The sequence below is a fragment of the Pelmatolapia mariae genome, linkage group LG13 (genome assembly GCF_036321145.2).
Source record: "Pelmatolapia mariae isolate MD_Pm_ZW linkage group LG13, Pm_UMD_F_2, whole genome shotgun sequence".
NCBI classification, from domain to species: domain Eukaryota; kingdom Metazoa; phylum Chordata; class Actinopteri; order Cichliformes; family Cichlidae; genus Pelmatolapia; species Pelmatolapia mariae.
Genome location: NC_086238.1, coordinates 9,939,708 through 9,955,809, shown reverse-complemented (window position 1 = coordinate 9,955,809; position 16,102 = coordinate 9,939,708). Strand labels below are relative to the sequence as shown.

General features: G+C 40.6%; 2 protein-coding genes across 2 annotated transcripts; both read right to left on the bottom strand.

Moving 5' to 3' along the window:
• Positions 1-2,802: 2,802 nt before the first annotated feature.
• Positions 2,803-7,379, bottom strand: wnt8b (wingless-type MMTV integration site family, member 8b). Its single transcript, XM_063491296.1, has 6 exons — positions 7,309-7,379; positions 6,746-6,779; positions 5,744-5,882; positions 5,026-5,151; positions 4,789-4,931; positions 2,803-3,613 (listed from the first exon to the last, which is right to left on the bottom strand). The coding sequence occupies exons 1-6, from the start codon at positions 7,377-7,379 to the stop codon at positions 3,044-3,046; spliced, it is 1,083 nt and encodes a 360-aa protein (XP_063347366.1). The 3' UTR covers positions 2,803-3,043.
• Positions 7,380-9,495: 2,116 nt separating this feature from the next.
• Positions 9,496-14,437, bottom strand: scdb (stearoyl-CoA desaturase b). Its single transcript, XM_063492206.1, has 6 exons — positions 14,233-14,437; positions 13,667-13,797; positions 13,151-13,356; positions 11,809-12,041; positions 10,522-10,698; positions 9,496-9,500 (listed from the first exon to the last, which is right to left on the bottom strand). The coding sequence occupies exons 1-6, from the start codon at positions 14,435-14,437 to the stop codon at positions 9,496-9,498; spliced, it is 957 nt and encodes a 318-aa protein (XP_063348276.1).
• Positions 14,438-16,102: the final 1,665 nt, after the last annotated feature.

Below are 16,102 nucleotides of genomic sequence, written 5' to 3'. Positions count from 1 at the left end.
ATCTTTTATACATTATACCTCTTGCTGTTTTGGTTCAGAAGTTCAGATTAATTATTTAAACTTTGAAAGTAAGCAGATGCTTTAAAATAGATCCCACAGTTCCCATGTGGTGGTGGTGGTGTAACCTGCTTCCCTGTCACCTCAGGCTCATGTGTTACCGCAGATTGAAAATGGCAGGGCCGGCCCGAGAGACGGAAGTTAAGACCGCTCAGTCAGAGGTCGTGTCACCTCTGCATGGTGGGAAACTGTGTGCCCGGCTCAGCGATGAACACTTTGCGCTGTTTCACACATCCGTGATAATATTTGGTTAATTCAGGTCAGCTTTCTTCAGTTCATCAGGGTGTGGGGTAGCGTATTTGAGGAAAATAGTTTGATTGATTTTGATTGATTTTTTTTATGCTGGTGTTTGCATCAAACTTTATGTCTATCTGCCAGCTTTTTTCTTTATTGTAGTCCAAATATATTGAAGGTATTTAATAGTAAAAAAAAAAAATTATAGTAAAGCAACGATTTAGAGTTAGAGTGAGCATTAATGTTCTCTGTCCTTGTGAATCTTCTCAGCTGATCTTATAGTCCAGCCCCAGATTTTAGATCTCATTCACTGAACAGGAAAATAATTTCACAGATGTGTCAAACTGCTCAACTTTAACCTCCTAAGACCCGAACTCTTTCATGGCATGCATTTTTAGTTTCTCTTTGCTATTTGGGTTGATTGGGACCTGATGAATGTAAAAACAAAGAATTATGTGATTTTTTTTAACCTATTTTTACTTATTTTTGTTTCTGAGAAAAATGAGATCCACATATAAGGACATTCGCTTTAAATTCTGATATAACAGTATAATGTCCTTGTAAGTGGATATCAGGCCCTTGTAGAGCAAAATTTAGTATTTTGGTCTAGACAACCCAAAATGTGATGTCCACATATGTGGACGCCAGGTCCTAGGAGGTTAAAATGTGTTTTTCATGTTCAGCTTTCCCACACATTAACCGATTGTTGTGCCAGCATGCTTTCCTCACTCTCTGGGGTGCATTTTCACACGCGGGTGTAAGTGGGCAGCAAACGACTGCTGATGGCGAATTACTGGATGGCAGCATGGAGAGGAAAGCACAAATGAGAATCACTGCATTGTGCACGCTGAGTCTAAAGTGGCTTTGTTAGGTTTAATCCAAAACGCTTGTCCTAATTATATTTCTGCATTACCTTTGAATGCAGTGAATGAACATTTTGTGCCTCTGTTGTACTCCCTAACACAACAAATTTGCAGGACCACAGAGCCGCGGGGCTTTTGTTGGTGCGAGGGTTTTGCTGCATGCCAGTCGGAGCAATCTGACCAGCCCACGGGGGTCATCAGAGGAGAGAGGAGTTTTGATTATAATCATTATTTGGTAAATAAGATGTCAACAAGGTGTTTCCTTGACACTTCATTGAGTAAAAGGAGGAAGGTGCAGAAATGAATGCCCCCATCTCAATAGGGACTCTAATCTCCCCTTTCATGTCTCTTCTTGTCTGAAGGGTTTCAGCTTCGGCTGCCATGTGCTAGTTTGCCTGAGCCTGGCACTTCTTACTCGCAGGTGGGGTGAGTATCCTGGCAAGCATGTGTTTATAAAACCCACTTGTTTGGGCACAATACTTGAACTAACTTCTTTTGAGCGAACAGTGTGAATCTGTGCAAAGCCTTTTCCCAAAGTCCTTTAGAAGGCGACAGCCCATTGAGAGTGGAGAAGAAGGGATTACCTTCCTCGACAGTGGTGCATTTCCGAGAGAGCTGATTAGCTCTGCATTCATTGTTAAATCGAGCAAAGGCAGGCCCTAGAGGAGTGAAAGGATCCAAATAGGTGGGCCCAGAAATAAAACAGCCACAGGAAGCCTTGCACAGCTAGCCCAAAGTTTTCCCAACACTTCTTTCCCCCACTCCTAAGGAGGTGCGGCGTGAAAAAGGAGATTAGCATACAAAATTAGAGGCGGGATGATTTTTAAGGGCAACTTGCCTCATGCCCTCCACCCCCATGGTCCTACTCTGTCTGGACAAAGTTAATTAAACTAGTATTAAACAGTGAAGAAACTTCCAAGCGCTCAGGAGTTAGGGGGCTCTTTGAGGATTACCATGATGAGGGAGAGAATGGGAGGTATTTGTTGAGGCGAAATTGAGAAAGGCGTGATGGAAGGAAGAGTATGCTGGAAAATTTTCTATTCTTGTTGGTATCCAAACCCCAGTGGGAGGAATGTGAAGCGTAATGCTGTGTTTACTCCAAACAGCAGGGTATTACTGTCACAAAGAGTGTGTTAAAGAAGGATGAGTACTTTCTCCAGGCTGAATGATAGACAGGGTTGACGGATTTATTATTCTTTTATGGCATTTTAATAGTAAACAAACCACAAAGGAAACTAACAATACAGCAAAACTAGGAAATGCTTTGGAATAAATTAACAATGTACAGTACAAAGTGCTTCATTTTATGTACAATTAAATACATGAAGAGGGGAGCAAAGGTCACAACGAGCCAAATGACGGGAGAGAAAATTCAAAACTTGACACTGATGGGTGTTTTATATACAAAGATTACTGACAGGTTCATATATATACATATATGTATATACATATATATATATATATATATATACATATATATATTTATATATATATATATATATATATATATATATATATATATATATATATATAAATGCCACAATAGCCACATCCACCATTCAACTTTTAAGATTGTGTATCTGCATGAAAATAAATACATGAAGTTGTGGAGAATTTTGAAAGCAGATAAAAACTCTTCGAATGCCCAGTGACTTTTCAAGATGTTGTAAAAAATATAAAAAATATATCTTAAATACATTTATTCCTAATCATCTATAAATTTGTTAAAACCCTTCTCATCTCCTCTATCTTGTGGCTTTATACACATCCCGTTGTGTTTACTTTTAAAACACTGTGGACACTGACGATGGTCTGAGATCATCATTTTATCCAAAACAAACTATCTGACAAAGAATCTGCCGGGGAGCTGCAAGAAATCATTAAGATCCTCAGTGCTTCTTCCTCAGTCTGAGGTTCTTCCTGCGGCTACCGGCGCTCTCGCTTCTTCCCCTCTGACCTCCTTTTTTCACACAAAAATATTTGGTCACCGTCTTTCTGCACTGCTCGCACTTTACCGCACAGCACCAGTGAAATTTACAATTACAACTCGACACCATCTCAGCCTTACGCTCCTCCACAGCCAGGCCGCACTCCCCACATAGTCTCTTGCAGCTTCGCTTCTCCCATTTGCTCAAGTTCTTGCCTTTCTTTAGGCACTCGCGGCCCTCAGTGCCAGGCAAACCCAGAGTGCGATTTTCCAGGCAGTAATCGGGAGAGTCCTCGAGGTGGACCAGCTCCTTACGGGAGATGGAACTAAAGGTCTCGGCGATGGCCCCCTTGCTGGCTGCGCTGTTCCCTGCTCCTCTCAGAAGGTCTACTTTCAGTGCCCTGTGGTACTTCTCCTTCAAGTAGTTCCCCACCTCTCTGAACTCTGGCAGCTGCAGCCAGCAGGTCTGAGTTGTGCAGCTTCCTGACACGCCATGGCACTTGCATGTCCTCTGCATGGTTCCCTTCACAGCCTGGGCACACAGACACAGTTCACGTTATCAAAATAAATAGAAATAGTTCACTGCATTAAAGAAAACTGTGTTTTGCTCTGAGTTTAGTGGAAAAACTGTCAAAACATAAAAACTGTAATTGTGTGTTGGTGCACACATTTCCTGCAAATTCTTGATTGACGTGTGGTCAGATTAACTGATTATATTCTCAAAGTTTTTCAGATAAAAGCATGAATGCGCTGAAAAGGAAGAAATGATAGCTTCGAGGTCCATCGCAGAGTTCCTTGTCATCCATTGTGTTTCCTGACTTTAACCAACACAAAACAGCTGTCGATTGAAAAGCGGTGTTTTCTTTCCGTGAAGAGGGGATGAACTTTCTGTTGAAGTGAGGCTGAATCAAAGTTTCACATCGGGTCGCATTGTTCCTCGTAGAATAAATAGAAGTATTTATTTAGCATGTTCATTATCAACATGTTTTCTAGTGTGAGACGACCCAATGGAGAGTCCCATTGAGTGGATAAATGAAAAAGGAGGGTTTTTTCTCTCTCTTTCTATCCCCATTTTTTTCTGTTACAATGATGCTCCAGGTGCCATGGGGATCCCAGGGCCCAACAGGGGGGAGCAAAGGCACCGTAAACAAAGACCACTTCAGCTGCACGCCTGTGGTCCCCTCAGACTCCCTCGGGGCCAAACAAAGACCAACATAAATGTGGGATCCTTATTGCAAGAATAAAACTAAACACTTATTTTAAAAAAGTAGAATAATACAGAATGCCGTGCAATGTCTGGCTCCCCAGGATCTCTAATTAAGCGTGCACCAGTGATCCTGAGATTCTTGAGTTGAGGTTTTGTCATAAGGAGCATTCAGCACTGGTAAATAGGCCCTTCTGGTACACCGAACACGCTGTTATTATTGGAGACGAGTGGCACCTCACTTATAGCGACGTGAAAGGGATGCTTGGGTGGCACACTCAGCGCAATTCCGCGCAGGGAAAAATGATTCAAAAGGTGCTTTACAATCTGCAATCAGTCGGAGGGCCGTGTAAGATTCCTACATTTTAAGCCAGGATGCCACCCAGTTTAAATAATGGGTGGTTAGTTAAAGCCCTAATATTGCATGATTGTACTACATCTCATGCAAGATGCTCGTTTTTCATTTCCAAGTTGATCAGGTAAATTAAGAGGGCATACTGTACCTTGCGCCCAGCCTCATTGTTATGGAGATTCATGGCTGCCCGTGCATCCTGCCCAGTCTCCAAGGCATCAACAAACTGCTTGGAGATGGCCTCACCAAAGCCAACATTGTCACTGCAGCCACCCCAGAGCCACCCGTGACCACCTATAAAACAAAAAGAACGAAATGACTGGAATCACTTTAGGAAGCGAAAGCTGTCCTTTCACATGTCATGTACGCGTTCGTGTATCTCTCTGACCTCGTTGTCCATTTCTGCTGTCATCACAGCCGCAGTTATCAAAGTCTCCAAGGCTGCAGTTCCGGGTTAGGGTGTACATAACGCCAGCCGAGCTGATGGCGTGGACAAACGCTGTCTCTCGATTTGCTGTCATCATCGGAGAAACTTGTTAGCTATGTTGTCTAATAAGTTCACACAATTATACTCCAGTTGCTGCCTTCCACTAAGTTAAATTAACTACAGAGAGAGTTTAACTTCATGTATTTTGTGTTGTTGTTGTTGTTGTTTTTTTATTATTTTGAAAAAAAATCCCGCCTTCGTGCCAGGAGAGTAAAACCCTCACTGACAGTTATTATAAATATTCTCTAAATTAAACTAATTTTATTTTATATTACCTAACAAATCTGTCTCTTTGTGTTTGTGGATCTCTGTATGTAGAGGCTGTGATTCGGTGGGACATGAGTGCTTTTTTTTGGCTTTTGTCTTACTTGCCTCTGTAACAATCCCAAATCTTTGGACTAAGCAAATATTTGTATGACACAAAGAAGACAAAAAAACTCAAACATAAGAAATAAACCTGAAAAAAAAAACCAAAAGCACACAGTTGCATACCACTTTTTAACCATCTTTGAAAATCTGCCATGTTTGCCATGAGCTGGAATCTCAGCCTCGTAGGCGTGTGGGAATATTTGGGATGGCGTTGAGTTGTTCTGTGGGGGGGGGGGGGTTCAGGACTTACCACTGCGCAGGCTGCTGTGTGTGGATAGCTGCAGAGCTCGCTCGGGGCAGTTCCAGCGGTCCCATGCAAACTGGTATTTGCACTCCTCTATGCCACTCTGAGCTCCTGCTGCCACGCTGCTTGAGTAGATCAGGTATGCCTGCATTATAATACAATGCACATTTTACAGCAACAGCAGTGTGATTTCACAACATGGCATCTGCTGTGATTTCAGTACCAGGATGCATCCTACCTAACAAGCACCATATTATATTTTTAGGAAACATGGTTGAACGAGCTTGATCAAGTACAGGGAAAGTCAGTCGCTGCTATCTGCGGGACTAAAAGATTATGAGGGACTGGATCAAGGATGTGCGACTTTCACATTTGTTAGTGTTAAATCCACCGCTTTCATGTCACTTTCTTATCAGTGCAAAATTTAAGTTACTATGTGGAGTTTAAAATGTGGAAGAAGCGGGTATAAAGTGGTTACTCTTTAACAGACAGATTAAATAGATGATATCTGTCAGTTATGTGACAAAAACACTATGAAGCGGCTCAGTTTGCATGTGGAGCTCTCATCAGCTGCAGTAAAGTCTCAAAGCGCCGTCTGTGCGGGTTTCGCCTGCCGCTCTGCTGCTTGTTCGGACTGTGTGAATGATAATATAACTAATATGTCTCAAGTGGCCTTCAGGGAGATGGAGTACCACCTCTTTCACAGGGGTCTGGATCACTAATGATGACCACCCACTACAGCAGTGCCTGCTCTTGCCTCTTAACACATTCAACCCTCGGCTACACAGAGCCTTTGAATAAGGTCAAGTGTACGGATGGGGGGGTAAAGAAAAAAAATCACAAAAGTCCAAGAATATCACAGATGTAGCGCCATTGTTCAACGCAGACAGGTACCAGAATTTGTCCCTAAACTTGAGTTAAGATCTCATAAGGAGTGTGTTTTTTTCTCTTCCCTTTCTCTTTTGTGAAAAACAGAGAGGAGAGAAGATCAAAAGAAAGTTGGCTTACCTTGGGTCCAGTCATCAAGAAATTATTCACTGACCTGGAAAAGGAGACAGCTTATTCACCCGGGGAAGCTCAGTGTCCTCCACAAATTCCTCTGCTAATTCATCTCTCATTAGTGCACTTTGTAACATGTTAAACTATGACACCGGTGGGTATTCAAACTTTAGTGAACCACACTACTGAAAGATTTTTTTAAAAGTGGGAACTGATGTGGAAATGTTTATTTTATTGACTTAGTCAAGAAAAAAAATCCCACTGGTTGATGCATTTTAGTTTGTTAGAAATCTCAGGGAATTTTCAAAACCTGGCAACCCGCAAATCGACCTCATAAACGGCTTATATTTAGCCAACATTAAGTGCTTATTAACCTCCTTCAAACCCAATAAGCCCTTTATAAAAGGTTCATTATTAAATAATTCTATTAAATAAATTGGGCATTTATTTTTCGAATAAATAAATGAATAAAAGTTCCCCGCGTGTGTTCAGTTAATCCTTTTCAGTAGGCTATTTGGAGCGGATAATCATAGCCAAGAAAGTGGCTAATATTTCATAATAAACCAACTTACCAGCAGCAGGTGGACCTCATGTGAGTCAGGAGAATGAAAATGTAATAAAAAACCTCCCAGTGCATGAACATCCTGACAGGTGAGGGGAGGGAAGAGACGGCAACTCGTCCAAAGCTGCAGACGGCGTGAAGATGGAGAGGAAACTGAGCTACCAGCACATGAAACTTCACCAGGGCTTCCAGGATTCAAGGCGGGGGCTCTGAAATGGAGCTGCTCTCGTCCCAACAAGAGATTATCTGCTTAATTAAAGATTTTCCCCCTTCTTACTCCCTTGGCCAATCAGAAGTATTGCACCAAGGAGAGACTGAAATGATCAAAAGGGCACCCTGGGCCTTCAGGGCCGGGCAACGGTAGGTTCCCTGCCTTCCTTTAAAAGCAAAGGCAGATCTGTTTAATCCTTTAGGAAAAGTGTAACAGTGATCCCTTGAATTTCTGCGCAAAGAAAATGTTTATTTAGGCTATCGAAAAGCAGTTGATTTGTCGGGGATTAGCTGGAGGATAGCCGTTTGTCAGTTTGATGGGACAACAGAAAACTTTGGTTCACTTTAACAAAGGTGTGATTGAATCAGTGTATCTGTGATGGAAACTGTTACTCAACGAAATTTAACAGCACCGAGCGAGTGTGTAGTTTCATACAGGGTCAAATACTCCAAGGATTAGTGATTGATTTTTCAAATTTATTTATTTATTTTAATTAATTTGTTTATTTATAGGAGAGTTAAAGCAAAATTCTGCAAATGAATGATGTTTGGGGGTTTTTTCTTGATAGATGCATTCTCAGAATAATGTGCGATGACGTGCTGCGGGGTGCTTGGCGATGTCTATTTTGAGTGTTTTGCAGGTTTTCCCCTAAAAATTTTCTATTTATTTATTTTACTGATCTTAGTAGGAGTACATTTTTGTTTACTTGCCTGCTATATTTTAACAGCCACATAAAAGGTGGATTGTGATAGAGTGAAGGCCAAGCCACTGATCAGAAATAGGACATTTGCATCGCTAATCCAGACGGCCCTTTCCTGACACTGGATAAAGGGTTATTCCCCAATAACCTCGTCTGACCTTTAGGTCCCTTTCCTTTATCTGAGGCAGGACTCTTGCGATCTTCTTGTGTGCAAATTGGGATTTTGGGGGGGGGGGGGGGGGGGGGGGGTAATCATGAGGGACTTCTGAGGGATGTTTTTGGATTAAGATTTAAAAAGAACTGACAAGTAGGATGAGATGAAATCAGGAACCATATTGTTGCCTTAGCTTCTTGTTTTTGTTTTTGTTTCTCCAAACAACAACTACATTTATTTTTTCTTGTAAATGAATTGATCCTTATTTGGCATTTCTATACTCTGACCACTCAAAGAGCTTTTTCCCCCTTTTCTTTACTCCAAGTCATATTCACACAATCACATTCACACAAGCATTTTTTCTAGCATTTGTATACACCCCACTGGATTGGGGGCAGCTCTGGGTTCAGTATATTGCCCAAAGAAAATTTCACATGCAGGCTCAAGTACCGGGGATTGAATCACCAACCATTTGATGGACAAGCCACTCCACCTCCTGAGCCACAGCCACCTCAGACATAGAGTTCCTCATTTTTACATGTGGTCTCCCAACTAGGTACTAACCGGGCACAATCCTGCATAGCTTCCCAGATCAGATGAGAATGCTTAGGGTGGTATGACCATAAGCTACAACAAGAAGTTTGTTATTCCCTACCTGAAACAAACTTCTATAGGCCGGGACTTAAGTATGTGAAGGATAGGGGGGGGGGAAGCACATTTACTTGGATATAATGATGAGATCAAAGAAGATGTCTAAATTGTGGATTTGTACCCAGTGCATCTAAAGAAAACTTGAAAAGTTTTTACAGTCAGGTGCAGTTGCTGTCCAGCAGGTAAAGTTGCAAGTCACCAAAAATTTAGCACTGCAGATTTCAGTAAACATGATGGAAACTGAGTAAATTTTTAGCTTCACACAGCATAAAAGTATAGCGTGAAGAGGCATTGTTTATGTATGTGTCATAATTGTTAAAACGTGACAGTGTATGAATATTTACATCCCAGGCACAGAAGAATACTAATCTTGCCACACTTGCAGTCCACACAGTTTATTTTTATTTGTAAGTTAGATTAAATTCAGAGGTGTCCCACACAAATGCTGCCTTTGTCTCACAGCAAGTTTGTCTGCATTTGGTCACCCTGCCACAGTAAAAAAGAACAATGTCAAAGTTTAATGGAGCAGACACATAATGCTGCAAGTAATGTTCAGACCATATCTGAAAAGCATGTCAAATGTGTCACCTGCAGATGGATATGATCCAAACTCACACAGCTATCAGCAAAGATAAGTGATTTCTATAAGGGTCATTTCCACAGAATCCAATATGTGGCGCTGAAATGTAATACTTAATGTATTTGAGGGATTTTTTTTGGGGGGGGGGGGGTTAGATTCATTCACACAGTTCATGTTTTTGTCAAGTCATATTATTTTTTTTCTTTATTCTTTAAATAATGTCAAAGTGCATAATCTTCTTGTCTAAAGTAGCATTTTGATTAGTAACATATACTTAGCTGCTTTTGAGTGATTCTTAGTATAGATAGTATAAAAAAAAACAAACAGCACTGGTTGTGATTCTTGCTTTTATTTCATTTTTTTAAATTTACATTATTTTATTTTATTTTTTTAATTCGGAATGTGACTAGTTTTACAGTGCTCCAAAATTTTAAAAAAAAATTAAAAAAAGAAGTCCTTTCTGGTGTGCAAAGAATTTGGTGCGTGCTTAAGGTTCATACATACAAAAAACAACAATAAGAAAAGTATCTGAAAATCAAGAACAAAGTGCCTTTATCAGTGTAGCAAGTCATTCTTAAAAAGAGACAAACTACTGATTTGGTTGTTTGCAGCTGGAGGAAAGAAGAAGCAGGTCTCTTGATTTTTGTAGCATCCTTATGTGCAAATGGTGAGGTTGTCTTTAATCTCCAGTGGACTGATGGAAATCAATAAGGCAAATGTCAGCAGTAGAAATCATGAAGCTGATAACCCCGTGCATCCATACAACAAACATGGTGTCCAACTGACTCTGCTCTCGGGGGTCTAAAAGTATTTTTTATGTTTTTAAAAGGAAAGAAGAAAAATACACAGATACACTAGATAAAAATCAGTCTTGAGAAGACAACCCGACGAGTAAAATGACACCGTCTTGATACAACGTTGTGTCACTTGCAGCTGTTTGACTCGTTGCTGCCGTCACCCCTTTGGAAACCATCTTTGGGTCTTTGGCCAAACCCAAAGAGCACATGAGGTTTATAAAGGCAGTGGTGAGGTTGAGCCTGCTGCCAAACTCACTTGCAGCATAGTCGTAGGGGAACGTATGGTGGTAGTTATGGAAGCCTTCTCCTGAAATGCAAAAAGAACTTGACTTCAGAGCCATAACTTCAGTGATGAGGGCTGGTGATGATAACTCATCACAGAAAAGCAGTAGGGAGACAGACACTGGTTGAAGCATGTGAAGCATAATTTGATGCTGAGTACACTCGTTTTTCCATTTAAAAATCTTGAAAAATAAAAAAATAAATACATCTGTAATTCACAAGCTACCAAAAAAAAAAAAGCATCTACTTTCAGATTATATCGCATTGAAACTGGCACAAGATGAAACTGCATCCAGGACCTCTCTTCACAACTGTGCTGCAGAGTTTTAATGCCATCAGGAATCTCAAGCTAATCAGACAACACACATTTGTATGTTAAGCTAAGCACCTGTGATTAACATCCTTCCAAATCACTTACTTGTGAAAACATTTTCTCATTATATTTATACCTTGATTACAATAAGTCTGGCACCTTCTAGGTCATTATGATCTTGACTTCGATGTTGTAAAGTCATTTGTCTACACCATGGAAAAAACTCTGTGATCATCTCTCTCTTCTATAGTCTTTCAGGCCTGTCGCTGTTGCCCAGCTGGTCAGTACATTAAGTCTTACTAACATGCTAGATTTTTGATTTGGACTCTCCTAATTTTTTTTGTCCTCTGAGGTTTAGTTTTGGCCTTTCAGCCTATATCTCTTTGAACCTTAAATTGAGGGTTCAGCTAGAAGATATCAAACTGAAGTTAAACACTTGGAATCAGACTCCATAGCTTTTATCTGCTTAACCTTTAATGAAATAAGAGCAGGCCTCACCTGGCCTTATCAGTCAATTCTCCAATTAATTTAGATTCTCTGAAAATGGGAGCCTGTGTACAAAAATGACTGCAATTCCCAAACAGTTAATGCAAAAATTGTCAGTTTAACCCATTGAATTCAAGCTGAAATCTGCACTTCAGTTTTTTGAAATCTGCTGTTGTGGTATATAGAGGTTAAATTAAGAAATTGTGACACTGTCCATACAGTTAGGGACCTGACTGCAAATAGTAACTTTAATGAATCGTAAAAAAAAAAAAGAAAAAAAAGAAAGAAAGAAAGAAAGAAAGAAAGAAAGAAAGAAAGAAAGAAAGAAAATCTTACCTATAGCACTGAATGAAACAAACTTGTTTTCCCTTGGGTTGATGTTCTTGTCATAAGGTCTGTTGCCCCACATGTGTGCCACACTGTTTACAAGCCAGGTGGCATTTAGGACTGCGACATATCTCAGGAGCCCAGGGACAAAGCACCCCACAACCAAGGATTCACCCCAGAGGTACCAGGGAACCAGCGTGGGCACGAGGAACCAGAGGACTAGCACAGACACCACGTAATGTCTGAAATAAATCATCAGATAGCATCTCATACATCCATTCTTACTTGGCTACAATTTGGTTTGCAATGAACATTTTTTTGGACTAGTTTCAAAGACGCACAAACTCTGAATGGTAATTGGACAAATTCTTACATAGCGCTTTTCTACTCTCCCGGAGGACTCAAAGCACTTATACAACATGTCTCACCCATTCATTCAGCACTTTGTTTTTTACTTTTCTATGCTTAAGTGCTTTCTATGTAACATCCACATACATACTTGGGTTAGTATCTTTTCCAAGGCAGGCAGACTAGAGCAGCAAGGGATCAAACCACCAACCCTCCGATTAATAGATCAGCGGTCCCCAACCCCCGGGCCTCGGACCGGTACCGGTCCGTGAGTCGTTTGGTACTGGGCCGCAAGAGTTGAGGCTCAGGTGTGAAATGTATGGTTTTTATCGGTTTTCAGCGTTATTTTGTTATCGTTTTTATCGTTAACTCGGTTTTCCTGGGTCTTTTCACGTGTGTTATGAATAAATCTTCTTTTTTTCGGTACCGGTACTAGTTTTATTTTGTTGTATTTATCCGCGACACCTTAAAGGCCGGTCCGTGAAAATATTGTCGGGCATAAACCGGTCCGTGGCGCAAAAAAGGTTGGGGACCGCTGTAATAGATGACCTGCTCTACCTTCTGAACTACCAGTGACTCCAAATGGAACAGAAATCAAACATAGCATGAAGAGCACCAACATCATCATTATTAGGGCAACAGCTTCCTCAGTACATCTGACCAGGTCACTGACCATCATTAGCAGAAGAGGATTTGCCCAGAACAGTGTAAATGTTTACTAGTGACCAAAATGTTAACATTACTAAATCAGTTCAAGGCCAAACTCACTTTTCAACATTGTTTTGCAGCAATCAAGCTCGTAAACAGTAATAAAGTATGTCTGTGTAGGTTCTCAGTCATCCAGGTCATGGTACTCTAAGGAGCTTGGAAAGAAAGCAACTGGACTACCAATAAAGTATGAGGTGCATTATTGCACGCTGTGGCTTGTTGTTGACTGAATGAGTCTTGCATAACTGTACTTTTTTTATGACCCAAATCAGTGTCTGCATTAAGGTTTGCTCACCGTTTCTGGAACATAACCACTTTATCTGTCGTCAGGTCAGACAGGCTGAGTTTCTGTTTCTTTTCAGCGCAGACAGGATGTTCTTGGACCAGGAGCCAACCAACGTGGGAGAAGAAAAATCCCCGTGAGGCATTGTGAGGGTCTGCGTCTGTGCCTACATATTTGTGGTGGAGGCGATGGTCCCTCACCCATTCATATATGTTCTTCTGCATACACATAGACAGGGAGAAGGCATGAAGTATATCACATCTCAGACTTTGCATTTTATTTTATGTACAAGTGTTCAAAAAAAGCATCACATCCGCAATTATGTTTTGTAATTTAATATTAAGTATTTAGGTACATCAATGTTTTATGACAAAAAAAAACAATATTTTCTTACTATATTACAGTATTTAATTTAATATACAGTAAAAACAAAATTAAAAAGTGCAAATATTTCATCTTATTTCAAAAGTGTACCTGCAGCCAAGCTATAAACGGGGAGAACATGTAGCACGCTTAAATCTTCTTTACCTGAAATGCCATGGAGTTGGCAAAGGCAAGAAAGACTTGCAGGGGAAAGGAGGCCTTGTAGGATCTGTGGCTCCATAATCTGTGTGCGCCAGCAGTCACACCAAGACCACTGAAGACGTAGCAAAATGCAGCTGGAAAGGAAAAATAATTTGATTCATGAGAGCAGAGTCAGTGGTAAAGTGTGTTCTTTTTATAAAACGTGCAGGCCTACCCTCACACTTTTGTTGTTCTAAAACTGATGAATGCCACGCCATTTACAATCAGATGCCCATTTGAACACTGATTACCTTCGTCTTCCATAGTGGAAAACATGTTCGACTCACCATTGCAAAGAGAGGGTAAACTTATGTAGGTCAACAAAGTTGAGATTGGTTAGAAATTTAAAAAGCACTTGATTAATAGATCAGCAAGTGTGAACACCTCTGTAAAAGCAGTAGCCAAATACTTTTCCCATGTGGAATTACATTGCATGTTTTTAAATGGCCATTCAGTTATTTAAAACGTGTCCATTTTTCCCATATGTAATCGTACAACCAAGCATGCCCCTGGATTTCCTGAATACTCACTCCATGCAAGGGTTGAAGGCGATGTGGAGGGAATGAGAATCAGTCCGTAAAGTGCTCCCAGATGTAGGAGGATAAACGCTATGATATTTCTCCATCTTAAGATTGTCGGCGGTTTCCATGGTTTCTCTTTATAGGTAAAGTCAATAGCATCATCTACCGTACTTGAGTCTGTCCTCGCATCTCCGTTTTGCTTCTTGTCAGTCATTTTTTATTTTTTGCAAAGAGGACCCTGTAATAGCACCGCGAAAACTAGACAGACAGATGTGATCAGTAAAACGCGCACACAGTCTCCAGCTACAGCGCCGAGCTCCGATCGTGTCTGCAGACACTCTTATTCTTTTGTTTGTCGTTCACCGTTTAGGTTACGCTAGTTATTTTAATTAGTAACTTATTATTATGATGAGAGGGGAGGGTCCACGTTAGACTACGGTGATTGAGGTCCCCTTGACTGGATTGTTGCCATCTACGTGGGGTAGTGATAGGGGAGGCTGGATGCCTGTTAGCTGTATTTGAAGTCTGCCTGTGAGACTGTGCAATCTCTGCAGGGCAGGGGTGGGTGTACTCCGGGCCTCAAGGGCCGGTCTCCTGTAGGTTTTAGATGTGTCCTTGATCCAACACAGCTGATTTAAATGGCTAAATTACCTCCTCAAAATGTTTTGAGGTTCTCCAGAGGCCTGGTAATGAACTAATTCAGGTGTGTTAACCCAGGGTGATATCTAAAACCTGCAGGACACCGGCCCTTGAGGCCTGGAGTTTTTCACCCCTAATGCAGGGTCTAAGTATTGCCTCATGTTACCACACTGATCATAGTCAAAATGCAATACTAGTAAAAAAAAAAAAAATTTAAAAAGTCAGCGCATATAATTTCCACCTGTAAAACCTGTTTTGGGGGTTATCTCATTGTTGCCGTTCTACTGTGTCTGTTGTTAATTTTATTAAGACCAAAGTTGCTGCTGATTAACAACCCCCTCTGCTTCTTATCTGACCAGATCAGTCTCCCAGATGTTTAACTGTCTTGATGCTGCTCATGAAATTAAAGGACTGAAAGGTATTACTTTGTTTATTTGAGTAAATACCAAAGTCCATGGATTTGTGTGTGTTCCTGTATGTGTGTTACTTTCCATTAATTAATTAATTAATTAATTAATTAATTAATTAATTAATTAATTAATTAATTAATTGGGGGTACCTCAAACATGCACTATGAAAAACGTCTGAACCTTTTTGTGCTCATTATCACATCTACTTTATAGGCTGTAGCACACATTAACAGAAGTTGATTCAAAGTGCTTCAAAGACATGGACATGTGCATTTGAGGTCTACAAAAAACAGTTTCAAAATACATGAAAACCTGGAAAGTGTACTTTGCTGCATTAATTAATTATTCTTGGAAAGTTTAAAAAAAATCATAATGATTTACTGTCATTAAAATGCGTAAGAATGTGCAAATTGATGATTCATCGTGATGATGACACATTGCTCTCCCCTACATTAAATAGTATCAGTGATACTGATGCCTTTATAGTTTCAAAGTATCAGTACTGATATTGGCAATACTGGCACTGCATGTTCTGTACTTGATGTCCAATTGATACAAACATTTGTAACATGGCACAGTATCAATTGAGATTATGTGTGTGTCTTTTGGTCTATGTTGAGCTGGACACCAACTAGGTTCGTATCTTGAAGCAAAAGTTCAGCTTCTGATGTGAGTATGGTGGTTAGGCTGCAAATGGAAACACGCAACAGAAGGTGGTCTTTTGTCTATAAGAACAGTGATAATACAAGGGCCCAGACGCCTGTCAGGAGAGCTGCAAGACCTCCTCCAAAAAGGACTTTGGTAAAGCACAATCTGTCAGAGCAGAGTAA